This window comes from Teleopsis dalmanni, chromosome X, assembly GCF_002237135.1.
Source record: "Teleopsis dalmanni isolate 2A chromosome X, ASM223713v2, whole genome shotgun sequence".
NCBI classification, from domain to species: Eukaryota; Metazoa; Arthropoda; class Insecta; order Diptera; family Diopsidae; genus Teleopsis; species Teleopsis dalmanni.
This window is the reverse complement of record NC_051848.1, coordinates 76,122,821-76,136,658: the sequence shown is the minus strand read 5'-3', so window position 1 is coordinate 76,136,658 and position 13,838 is coordinate 76,122,821. Positions and strand designations below refer to the sequence as shown.

At 30.0% G+C, this 13,838-nt stretch overlaps 1 protein-coding gene across 1 annotated transcript in view; it reads right to left on the bottom strand.

Moving 5' to 3' along the window:
• Positions 1–13,838, bottom strand: part of LOC119687240 (transcription factor HNF-4 homolog) — a 36,197-nt gene that overhangs the window by 3,373 nt on the left and 18,986 nt on the right. Inside the window, exons 2-4 of the mRNA XM_038101499.1 lie at positions 3,063–3,441; positions 2,212–2,708; positions 2,008–2,145 (exon numbers count right to left, since the gene is read on the bottom strand). Of these exons, the coding sequence (XP_037957427.1) occupies positions 2,008–2,145; positions 2,212–2,708; positions 3,063–3,441 (1,014 nt within the window). The remainder of the gene's footprint in view (positions 1–2,007; positions 2,146–2,211; positions 2,709–3,062; positions 3,442–13,838) is intronic.

Sequence of the window (13,838 nt, the reverse complement as noted above, 5' to 3'; positions counted from 1 at the left end):
CCGCTATGGTGCTCTGTGCCGCCTAAGGAATGCTCAGACTACGAGAGTCATAATTGGGGAAATCAGCTAATAATGAATACCGGGCTATTTTGTATAAAATTAAAAATAGGTGTGGTAATGACTTTATTAAGGTGGTTATGAGATCAACTATAAACTACTCGACATAGTATATCATAGATTTTAAACTAGATTTTCTATTGTTTATTTTTAACTTATTATTTATACAAATAACAAGAGATACAAGAGCGCGTGTCTCTACCTAAATGACATACAGACTCCCTGACACTTGTAGAGACTTTGAAAAAGCAGCATGGCAACTCGATCTTTATACATCATTACCTTTGTAGATAATGATAGGTAGCAATGAAAAGAATATATTCTAGAACTATCCAAATGAAAATTATCAAAAAATATCGCAGCTAGCTACTATACATTGAGGTCCACAAAGTCTGTCTCTGCCTCGTAGATATGTGGATACAGATTAAAAGAGTAAATGGGTCAATATCTCAATATATACCTATATATAATAATAAATGACTTATCGAAGACAGTGAGATCGATAGAACGTTATGATTTAGATTAGAAATTAAGATAATGCAAAATTTTTTGTCTTCAACAAACCTATAGATCGTAGGCTTACGCGACTGCTCCAGTACGGTGTGGATGAGTGATTATGACGAAAAATAGGTGGAATTCATCAATCTCTTTCTGTGTTTTTGTTCAAAACAGCAGACGAAGCAATTTTAATGACTAAGAGATCATTTCTTTACTAGACTGATAGAAATAATGAAGGTGAACTTAACAGATTTCCTTAAATTAATCTGTGCAACTGAATGGTTTAATGATGATACTGTCTGCGGCTATAATGAACACAACTGTAAGAGTAGTCCATCTATTACTGCCAACTTGAGAGCAACACTTTAATTTGCTTTCTATTTTTACAAGTGCACTATCTTATAATACTGATAAATATTGTGAGTACTAAAGACTATTGTTGCTATTTAAAACGTATGACATTATGTTAAATGTTTTTTTAGAAATAAACCACAACTCTTAGCAATATACCATAATGTGCCTCTTCTATCACCTCTTTGGGTTAAGACACAGTATGTGTCAATGTTTTATGCTTAAGGAGTCTTAAACTGCTGTAGTATCTATTTCCTGTGGTGTTGCGAAACTCAGCAAAGGTGTAACGATTATTGAGCTAGATTGTAAAGTGTTATCATACAGTAGTATACAAAATTAATATAGATATCGATATAACTATTTTTAAATATAAACACAGCAAGATATATGTTTCAACTGGATTCAATTTAAGGTCCTTTGGTTTTTGAAAAGCTTACTTAATTCTACTTTTTGGTGAATGGTAGAGTTTTGAAAGCAGTGATGAATGACACCTGGTTATGCTGTTGTGGAAAGGTTTCGTGAACTTATCTGCTTTTGGAACCAAAGCTCTACTGCCGTCAGCTGCATTGAATTTTCATATGAAGTTGGAATTAATAACCATCTTACGTATATAGACTGAATATTAATTAGGTATAGTTGATCCATTCGCGAAAATAAATCAAGCTAGTACGCTTTGGGCGGTTTCATGAAGACGATACTCCTGGTTTCTGAACATGGGAGAATGTGCCCTGAGGTTCTATTTTTTATCAGCATAGATAATGTTTTATAAAACATAGTTTTACATATGATTATCTATAATTCGTTATATTGTTATTTCAACAATAATGAAAAACTGATTAATCCACATATGAGCTTAGTGACATAAATTAGTTTAATATACGATTTTTCAAAGGCACAAGGTTTTTTGGATAAAGTAAGTCTTAATAGTAAACGATCTTATAAAATATATACTACCTAATTAAAGTAAAATAAATTATTTTGTACTCAAATTTGTACACAGCTTGTAAACAGTGGAGAAATTGAGCAGATTAAACACTTATTTTAATAATTTTCTAGGAATACTACTAGCTGGAGTGTGCTTTATACGTAGTTTATACTTACTCGGATCAAAAAAAACAAGCGCCTTAATGCAAGCTAATTCGGTGTCATCAATATTTACATCTTTTAGAGCAAAGACAAGTTCATCAATAATTCTAGCGCCAATGCGTGATATGTCCAAATTAGGTGAGACCCGTGCATCTATAAATAAATAAGTCGAAAAAAAATAAAATTTTTAAAACACTAAAATAATTATAAATCAATTACCAGGAGTATATTTTGTAATAACACAATTGTTTCCAAGTAATAGAACATCTTTGAGATGCATGGAACGACGGGAAAGGCCAAGCAACAAATGCTCACCTGCATGCGCGCGAAGTAATGCCACCTGATCATCAAGCTGCAGCTCATTGAAAGCCGGTATATGCTTAGCCCATTCGACTAGAGTAAGCAATTGTTGCTTCATTGACTCACAAACATCATTGATGCTAGCAAACTGTTTAGTTGAAAGGTCTTCGTCGGCGTTAGTTTCCATAGCAGCTCCTGCTTTTGACTGGCGACTTTCTTTTTCGGCCTTCACTAGCGATATCACCGATAGCCCATTACCGGGATTAGGATCATCGTTCGATGTGCGACGACAACTAATGCGATCACGTTCATTTTGGACTGCTTCCTTTTTCATACCTGCCTTAAAACATTTGCGCAAACGACAATAACGACACTGATTACGTTTGTCTTTGTCGACGACACAATTACGAGCAAAACTGCATATAAATAGAAATTATAAAGCAAACATTATAAATGAAATATGAAATATGTTTAGAAGGGTTCGAACAGTAATAAAGAAGCAAGAAAAAAAATTGAAGAAGCCTGACACAATATATACACGTACTATAAACTAATTAAATAAAAATTCGAATATTTCCTCAGATCATTGATGATGAGTACTTGGCAATATTCGAAACAGCGTTGTATGTTTAGCCAAATTTCCATTAAATAATCAAATTTTTGTTGTTGCTTCTTTATTACTGTTCGAACCCTTCTACTTTCTTTTCGTCAAAAAACGCGTCACATTCGACAAAAAAAAATGTATATTAAAATATATTTATTTAACATACCGACAAGTGTACTGGTGGTTTTTTCTCACACTGCGACGAAAGAACCCCTTACAACCGTCACAGCTGGAAGCGCCATAATGTTTACCCGTGGCGCGATCACCACATATTGCACAAACCGTTGAAGGAGGCGAATTGTTGTTGGCGTTGTTGCTGTTTTGCATGAAAGTGTGACTATTGCAGCTGTTTCCGGTTCCGGAACTGCTGATATTGTTGTTATTACCACTGCCACCAGCTCCATTACTTATGTTTGCACTTGTTTGGTTACTATTGCTATTACCACTTAAACTCAAAATTGGACTTAGTGCTTGACTATCTGGACTATGCATGGAAGGATTTACGTTACTTAAAGTCTCGCCGTGCATCATATGATTTTCAGTGTCTGAAAAAATTAGAAAAAAAACATTATTTTAAGAAAATCTTTAATTAATTCTTGCGTTCATAAAATAAATATTTAAACATAAATTTTTGACATATCACTTCTTAAAGGGTGTAATTGGACTCCAGTTAACATTTATTCTTTATACGATAAATAAAATACAATAAAATAAAAATAAGATAAAATATAACACAACAAAATAATATAAAATGTATAAATTTAAGTTTTTAACACATCACTTTTAAGAACGTGTAGTTGAAAATATTCGGATAATCAATTTTAAAACACTGCAGTTCGAATATTTTCTTTATATAATAAAATAAATATTTACATTTCAATGTTTAACATATCACTTTTGAAAAGGAGTAATTGGAGAGATGCGGATAAACAACTTTGAAGGAGTTCACATTTGGCTAACAACATACAAGACAAAAGAAGTAATTGTGCGAAAACACTATAGTGTTTATAACTACTTTTCAAACACAATAACCCTAGCGGTAAGTACAGAAACTTGATCTATAGCTAAATAAATAAACCGGCATTTCTCTAAGGACGTGTCGCGTATAGCAAAGCTGCCAACTCTACTATCCAGAAGCTACAAGTTGCTCAAAGTCAGGCTCTCTTGGTACATCTGCACGAATGACATGCTAAGAGATCTCAGAATAGACTTGGTCAAAAAATCTATATAATCTCAGAGCAGTCACTAGCCGTACGGGGAGGTATGCAGATCTTAGATCTGGCATCGAATAATCAGCAAAGCTTGTGAGGAAAATATAGCTTGTAGAAACTCCCCAGCTGAGGATGAGTAAAAGTGCTCAGTTGCACCAACTCGGAAAAACCTCAACATAAGACATTTGGCTTTTTTTTAAATTCATAAAATCTATATTTAAATTTAATTTTTCAAGATATCACTGGTGAAACAGTGGAATTGGAGAGATGCGGATAATCAATTTTAATCTTAATACGATAAAAAAAATCAAATAAAATAAGATATTTAAACTTTAGTTTTTAACATATTACTTTTGAAAGAGTGTAGTTGAAGAGATACAAACAAAGACACTCGGAAAACTGCAGTTTACTTCTATTGCTAATATGATAAAGTAAATATTTTTATTAAAATTTTGAACATAACACTTCTGAGAGGGTGTAAGTGGAGTGATTTGGATAAACAATTTCAAAAGACCTCAGTTTGAGTTTTTTCTTAATGTGATACAATTAACATTTTCATTTACATTTTTAACGTAACAGTTCTGAGAGGACGTAATTGGAGAGATTTGGATAAACAACTTTAAATGACTTTAATTGATTTTTTTTATTAATTTTTAAAATAATTATTTAAATTTGATTTTTAAACATATCACTTTCGAAAGAGTGGAACAGGAGAGTTACGGATAAACAATTTTAAAGGAGTTCATGAATTGATCTTTTTTTTTTTGATACGATAAATAAATATTTAAATTTGGATATCATATCTTTAAAATATCTTTAATCTTTAAAATAATTATTTAATTTTATTTTTAAATATATAACTTTCAAAGATTGGAACTGGAGAGTTACGGATAAACAATTTCAAACGAACTTATCAGTTGACCTTTTTGTTTTTGATGCGATAAATAAATATTTAAATTTGGATATCATATCTTTAAAATATCTTTAATCATCAAAATAATTATTTAATTTTATTCAAATTTAAATTTGGATATCATATCTTTAAAATATCTTTAATCTTTAAAATAATTATTTAATTTTATTTTTAAATATATAACTTTCGAAAAATTGGAACTGGAGAGTTACGGATAAACAATTTCAAACGAACTTATCAGTTGACCTTTTTGTTTTTGATACGATAAATAAATATTTAAATTTAGATATCATATCTTTAAAATATCTTTAATCTTTAAAATAATTATTTAATTTTATTTTTAAATATATAACTTTCGAAAGATTGGAACTGGAGAGTTACGGATAAACAATTTCAAACGAACTTATCAGTTGACCTTTTTGTTTTTGATGCGATAAATAAATATTTAAATTTGGATATCATATCTTTAAAATATCTTTAATCTTTGAAATAATTATTTAATTTTATTTTTAAATATATAACTTTCGAAAGATTGGAACTGGAGAGTTACGGATAAACAATTTTAAAGGAACTCATCAGTTGACCTTTTTTTTTGATACAATAAATAAATATTTAAATTTGGATATCATATCTTTAAAATAGCTTTAATCTTCAAAATAATTATTTAAATTTGATTTTTGAACATATCATTTTCGAAAGAGTGGAACTGGAGAGTTACGGATAAACAACTTTAAAGGAGCACATCAGTTGACCTTTTTGTTTTTAATACGATAAATTATTTTTACCGTTTCATATAACAGTTACCCGTAAGAAAGTGTATACAAATGAATGCCAATGATATGATTTCTTTAGGAGATTTGATTTGTAAGGAGACAAAAGAATAAGCTATCCACTAAGAAATCATTATGTGGTATTGATTGAGTCTTTAATATATGCTGCGTATAATTTATTATCTCTATAAAGTGATTAACTTTTTGAAACGATTTTATTTAGTTCCTTCCTTTAATAGATCCTAACTGCTACTATCCTGAGGCTATATTTTCAAATGGCGTACAACCGCAACAAACCGAAAGAAAATTCGCTAATGATTTGAAGCAGTGAGTTTATCTTACCCGAGTCTTCATCCACTAACGGCTGCGCTCGACGGCACAGTTTCTGTTTCATGCCGCGACCGTGTCTCGACATCGGTGTACACTTTATAAAACTTCGCTCGAGCAATTAGTTTTTACCTTAATTAAGTGATTTTGTTTAGTTTGCATCTATTTGATTTTAAAGCTAGAAACTTGACTAGTTTTATTATTCATTCGCTAGATCGAACGATCGACACAATTCTTCGAAAAAAAAAATATTTTTTTTAAGCTCAGTTGCAACGTCGTTCAAAACTCAACTTCAACACAAGAAAATTTACATGCAGAAGAAATTCACTTCACCATCACAAACAAACGTCAAAATTTTCTAATGCACACAGCCTGCTATGGCTAAATATCAAACCATTCGCCGGCCTATGCTTACAGATAGAAGCACACATCCCCGATTCGAATATGTTTTTTTGTTAATTTTTGTTAATAATAATAATCTTTCACATCAATTTGAGGCACAACAAAAAGTCCCATGCACCGCGTATGTAGGGACGTGTAGATGTTTTTCTTTATTTAGCTTAGATTCATTCTATTGAAGAATCTCTTCGGCGCACGAGCTAGTGCGGCCCAATATATTGTATTTTTATTATTGTTGTTTAAGTGCGAGTATTTTATTAAAATGACAAACAAAATTTATATTTTTAATAGTGACGTTGTTGTTCTTGTTGTGTTGTTGCCGCAGTGTATCTTCGCGATGTGCTTTTCAGAGCTAAAACATTGTGTCGACTAGCTCTGCTGTGATTTCAAACGTCTGACTTTATTTCAAAAAAAATGTAACTAATGAAATTAAATAATCAGAAAATTACAGAATATAGACAAGTCATAGGCACAACCGCATAAGAGAGCGCGAACGAGCAGTGTGAAGAGTGATCGAAAGCGGACGGAGAGCGCATTTTTGCGAAGAGTGTATAATTGTTTTAGAATATGTTTAATTTTAGTGGGTTCAATTTGTATTTGCTGAATTTACCTTTCTCCAAACTGGTTTCGATGAGGTGAGCCTTTAATAAGCTCTGCGGCTATACTATCAATAAATTAGAATTAATTTTTCTAGTAGCTCCCAAGTGAACGTATGTTAAACTCGAGAATTGCTCAATTTTTATAATTCAAATACACATATATTAAATGCACATAGTTCCACTTAGGGATAGGAGTTCGACTTATGTTCTACATATATAAAATGGGTTTAATTTGCATACTCTTTAGAAAAAGTAATTCTATCACTCTTTCTCAGCGCAATTAAATGATTAAATGATTCGATTCTATCAATACCCAATAGATTTTCTTTCTTTTTGTGCGTAAAGTCATCAACAAGATTTCGAGACTTAGGCTTGGAATTTATACACATTTATATAGTCTTATATATAAAGACTTTTGCTGAATTATTGGAGAAGTTTTGTTGATATTCTAGTAGAAGAATTAAGTCAAAATGACATAGACCTAAAAAATATATGGTCACATAATGAGTCATCTTGAATCTTCCACAGTTATCAGTCAAATCCGAATGTACTTGCCTCTCATATAATATAAGGTAGGTTTTAAAGTAAGCTGGATATTATAAAACTAGATATTTATAGTGGGATCATCTTTTTTTGGCAACCAAATATATGCGAAAAAGTCTACAAAATTTCACATATTATAACACTAATTTGATACAGTAGGGTGCAAATAAAAAGAATAATAAGAATAAAATAACCTTAAGGATTGGATTGGGTCAGATGCTGACCAGTAGAGCAACGAAATAGATTAATGTTAGAATGTCAATTGATGAAAGAAGAAGAGAGTTGCATAAAAAATGATTTGACCGATTTAAACGCAACAGAAATGCAAGATTCAAGAAGAGAAGCAAAAAAGGATTAAGAGCAATAAAATGATGTGGTTAAGGAAATATTGGGACACACTAGACTGGCAAGAATGAAATGATGATTATATTGATGATGATGATTATAATGATGATCATGATTATAATAATGATGATGATTATAATAATGATGATGATTATAATGATGACGATGCTTATAATGATGACGATAATGATTGAAATAATGATGATGATGATGATGATGATGATGATGATTAAAATGATGATGATAATGATGATGATGATTAAAATGATGCTGACGATTATAATGATGATGATGATGATTATAATGAATATGATCATTATAATGATGGTGATGATAATGATGATGATGATAATGATGATGATGATGATGATGATGATGATACTGATGATGATGATGATGATGATGATACTGATGATGATGATGATGATAATGATAATGAATATAATGACGAATCTTTTAAATTTTAATTTAAATTTAAATTAAGTACAAAAATATCAGGCTGTAAAATAATACATAATATTATTATTTTTATAATATTACTATAATAATATACATTATCATTATGACTATTTAATAATAGTTATATTGAATTAAGATTAAGTTAAATTATTTTTGTAACTTTTTGGTAGCTTTCAGTTGGTAAGCTGTTTTGAATATAATGAATATAGAGTCCTGTATCGTTTTTAGCTAAGCTTAACGCTCTAGACAAATAAGATCATATCTAGGTAATATACAGGTAAATAATATTAAAGAAACCCTAAGATAATAAGGTATAAACTAGTATTTCCTTGCAACTTACACATTCACATATATACCATATAATAATCTATATATAATAATAATCTTCTAATATTATTTCATAATTCTATGCTCTACAACTCTATATATATTATTATTCCACTTTTAACGAACCAAAATAATTTTTAACTTATGGTACATATATATATATATATATATATATATATATATATAAAAGGGAATAATAATATATATAGAGTTGTAGCATGGAATTATGAAATAATATTAGAAGGTAGTAAAGCTTAGGAAAATATTAAAAAATATATTATTTTATGACTATTTTATTTGTTTAGAGTTTACTTGTTTATATTATTTGTTTATTATCTAAAGACTCTGGGCGTTATGATGGAACAACTGATCTTACAATCAAAGAATTAGGTTTATTTATAGTGGAACAATATATAAAATAATGTTTTGGATGTGTTGTTTTGTAGGAATAGCAGGTAGCACGTGATGTTATCAGTATCATCTTTTCTATTATAATTATTATCATAAAAGTATCACAGTTGCTTCGTATTCATATCTGATGATTTTTAACTATATTGTTTTGGTCACAGACCCGTAAAATCCGAATATTACAAAATCTTATAAATCTCGAATCCTTTATTCCCATGAATGTTGTCTTTATCTAACTTTTTGCGGTTTACTTTGTCGTTTTTTCATTATTTATTTCTTCGATGTACTTAAATATACATATCTTGTATACTTCAATAAATCTTATGATTTTTTGCTGCTCTTTTAATATTTTTATGTAGTTCCTTATTAAAGCGTATGGATTATAAAATTTTTCATAGGGTTTATCTTCCGAATCGAAACATATATAGCTTGACTTAATTGTTCTATGTTTGTACATAGAAAGCTGTACTTTATGCTTTCTTGATACGTTACTAGATTTTACTGGTGTCGATTATGCGTAGTATAACTGTTAGCTGTTTGTATTCGCCCATAAGTTACTAAAGATGTAATTTTTGTAGACAGATCCATTTGTATTGATTGGAAATCTTATATATGAATGATCGCTAATATGATTATTTTATGTATGATTTTTTGCACGATTATTTTAAAATGCTTTATGCATCTCTGGTATAATGTATTGTATATGTGCATAGGTACATTATATAGGCTATAAAATAGGTATATAATTACCTGGAAATTTTTTGTGGTTATTTTCTAATAAGTGAGGTCTCTGTAGGCACACTACTAGATCTGTATTCATATCTGTTAAATTTGATTCACAGACTATTTTTGAACTTCTCGCGGATCAGTTGTGGAGCACCGGTTTGGAACCACTATTCTAAATGATTTTAATACTGGCTCCTGACTTACTACTTTATCTAGTGTGTTTACGAGCGTTATGTAGCCAAAGTTTAATATTTTTCTTAGTATGTAAAATTTTTATGTTGGGGTATCTTTATTTGAAAATAATAAAAGAATAGTTTAAATTTATAACATATACTATATACATTGGCATATGCAAATATTGTATTTTCGGCACATTGAAGCATTAATTGTTTTTAAAGTAATCACTTAGAATCTCGACAAAAGTGTTGAGTTACTCGTATATGAACTTTAATAAATACTTTGTAAGCGATATTTTAGTGTCGAATTATTGGTACCCGAAGTTTTAGAATAAAATAAAATATTGTGTTTGCATCTGAAAGTCGATAATGTACAAAGTGTCGGAATTCGTTTATTCAACATATAATTTGAACAAAAACATATGAAAAAAAAGTTTATTAAGTGATTAATAAAATCACATAATTTTAAAGTTTAATTCATATACAAAAATGGAGTCCATAAACAAATTTAACACTAACGTACCTCGAAGGGTTACGGCAGCATTGCAATATTAAGTGAAGATATTCTTTGATTCTTGCGATATTTCAATGAAATAAAAAAAAAATTGTGATAAATTCATCAAATTTATCATCTAATTTAGTGTGAACAGAACAGTACTGTAATCTTACTAATGTCAAAAATTCCGAAAACAAGTGATCTAATGTATCTGATTTATTATTTATATCTGATTATATATCTGATTTATATCTTATATCAAAACCTCAACTTTAACCAATATTTTGTTATTGAAAGACATATGGGCTATTCTGCGTCCATATTTTTTCACTAGGCCATATAAATATATAGTATTTTAATAAGATTCTTGCATCTCATATTGATAAGAAATGAGATCTTATGATGATATATTGTAATCAAGTTTATTTAAAGGCATTATATACATTATTTAATGAAATTGCTTCGGCTGATTCCCTCCCTATCTTTGATGGAAAGATCAAGTGGCTAATAATATGTTATGAAAGTATTCGGTACTATAAACTGACGACAGCAAGCCCCTAATCGGTTGTGGTAGTGGAGGTTACTGCACGCTGTCGAGACCACATAAAGTTATATCCTCTGAAGTTATTTATGTTAATGTTTTTATAACAATTTTATAACACTAAATTTTAAATATAGTTGAGTATTGTAAAGCTAAACTGCATATAAATGTATGTTCTGTAATTGGAGATATTTGTCAAAGTGCATTTCGTTGTACAGGTAAAAGAAATAAAGATTTCATTAAATATTTGCTTAAGAAAATGTTTTGTAAATTTTATTTATTATGAATAACTTTAAATCATAACCACAATTTTAAATATTTTAACCTCTATAGGTTTAATTTGTTACATCTGAAAGTGCGATGATGTGTACTACCATATAGTTACTGATTCTTATAGTGCAGCCTAGTTTATTTACGATCATTAGTTATTTCTGGTACGTTAGTTAAGGAATACCTTAAATGATTAAACGGAAGTTTACACATTTTAGAAGAATGTTATATATTTCATTAAAATGGTTGTCTTTGAATAATAATAGCACTGTAAAAACTGTAAGGAATAATATCTATTGTGATTGAACAGAAGTTTACATATTTCAAAAGAATCTTATGTATTATTTAAATCTATTATTTCTTTAAAATAATTGTCTCTGAATAACAATCGCAATGTAAAAAACTGCAAGTAAACAAATAGTCTTAACTTTTTTCTGCTCGCATTCATTTCTTTAAAGATATAGTATTTTCTAGATGTACATACCGTAAGTCAATATTCCACATAAGTATTTTACCGGGTACTGTAGGAGATCATAACTTATTTTTTTGTTTATGGAAGACAAACTAACTCATCACAGTCAAGTTTATTAAACAGTCTGCTCCGTACTTAGATATCTAGTTGTTAGTTGCTTATCTGGGAACTTATCTTCGTTACAGTTAAGATATCGGCACACTTTTATGTTAGTATGTTAGTCTTCTCATTTTATTAGTTTACACTCGTGAAGAATCTTAAAAGTCTTGAATGAAATCGAAAGTTTACAAAACGACACAACCACAACGATTAAAACAAAATTAATTAATCACATATTATTACTGAGAATTTAAGAATGCCTCTGTTAAAAAGACGAAATTGTATATCAGAAATTTTGTTACGATGAGACATTAAATGCCTGTTATCAGTCGTTATCACGTTAATGGCACGCTAACTATATCTCTCTTTCGGACGTGTATTACACACAAACTCGTCCATGGAGAGGCGAACACATGCACACGTGCAGGGAGTGATTCAACGTTATTACAAAATTAAAACAACAAAAACAACAAATAAATTTGTATGCGGATTAAAAAATTGGAGGAACAAAACGGTCTGCGGGTCTGTGAATTCATATAAATAAATTTCATAAACACAAGTACCTACATTCGCTCAGTGCATATTTACATATCTTTAATCTTTATGTGTATTCAAATGTATGTATGTATGCATGCATATATGAATGCTAGTATGTATCAACTTAAAAAACCTCATTACTTACGTGTCAGAGATCAAATTCAAAACAAAATTAAAATACAGAAAAATGTTTATTATAAGCAAAATTACTAGAACTGGAAGTAATAAAAAGTAAACACAAAATTATAGTACGAGTATATAAAATAAGAATGTTAAGTTTTATGTATGTATCTCTGTGTGTGTAACGTACCTATATATACTATACAATATACAATATTAAATATGTCCATATATAATTTAAGGTCTAGATAAAATTTGCATACAATAAACATAACATAAGTGTTTATTTGTAATTTTTAATAAAATTTTAATTTTTAATAAATCTAGATACTTCCTAAATCATAAAGCCTTTCACCCTCATTACTCAATGAACTGATTTCCAAGTATGAGATATGAAAGAAGGAAGTAACTATTCAAATACTGATAGTTTTTCTTCAGATTATAATTGCTGGATTTTAAGAGGGTTGGAATATGTTAAAACATGTACCAATACTATTTAATACAGTATTATCTATTTTATGATCTTAATTTAGCAGCTCTCTTTCAGAACAGAACTTTATTTCCATTCATCTTCTATTGTATTAAAAAGTATAAAAATAATGTTTCTGTATACGGTACATTTCGTATATGTTTCAGAGGCATATCTATATCGAAGAGAACTATCATTCAATGCATATTATGTTTAGCTACAGGTGTGTCATACTTGTACTGGTAGAAATGTGCGTCGCTCGGACACCGGGCTAGTGGCTGGCGACTATACTTTCGAATCTGTCAAGGATTTCATCTACCTTGGCACCGCCGTAACGAATACAAATGATGTCAGTTTAGAGATCAGACGAAGAATCACCATTGCTAATAGGTGCTACTAAGGGCTCAGTAGGTAATTGGGATGTAGAGCTCTCTCTCGACAAACGAAACTTACGCTCTATAGGTCGCTCATCCTCCCTATGCTTCTGTATGGCGCAGAAGCATGGACGTTATCACAGAATGATGAAGCAGCACTGGGAGTGTTCGAGAGAAAAGTTCTTCGTAAGATCTTTGGTCCTCTACGAGTTGGTGACGACTACCGCATTAGAATGAACCACGAGCTGTACGAGCTTTATCACGACATTGATATAATTCAGCGCATTAACATCGAGCGGCTTCGCTGGCTTGGTCATGTCGTGAAAATGAATGAAGACGCTCCGGCGAAAAAGGTGTTTGA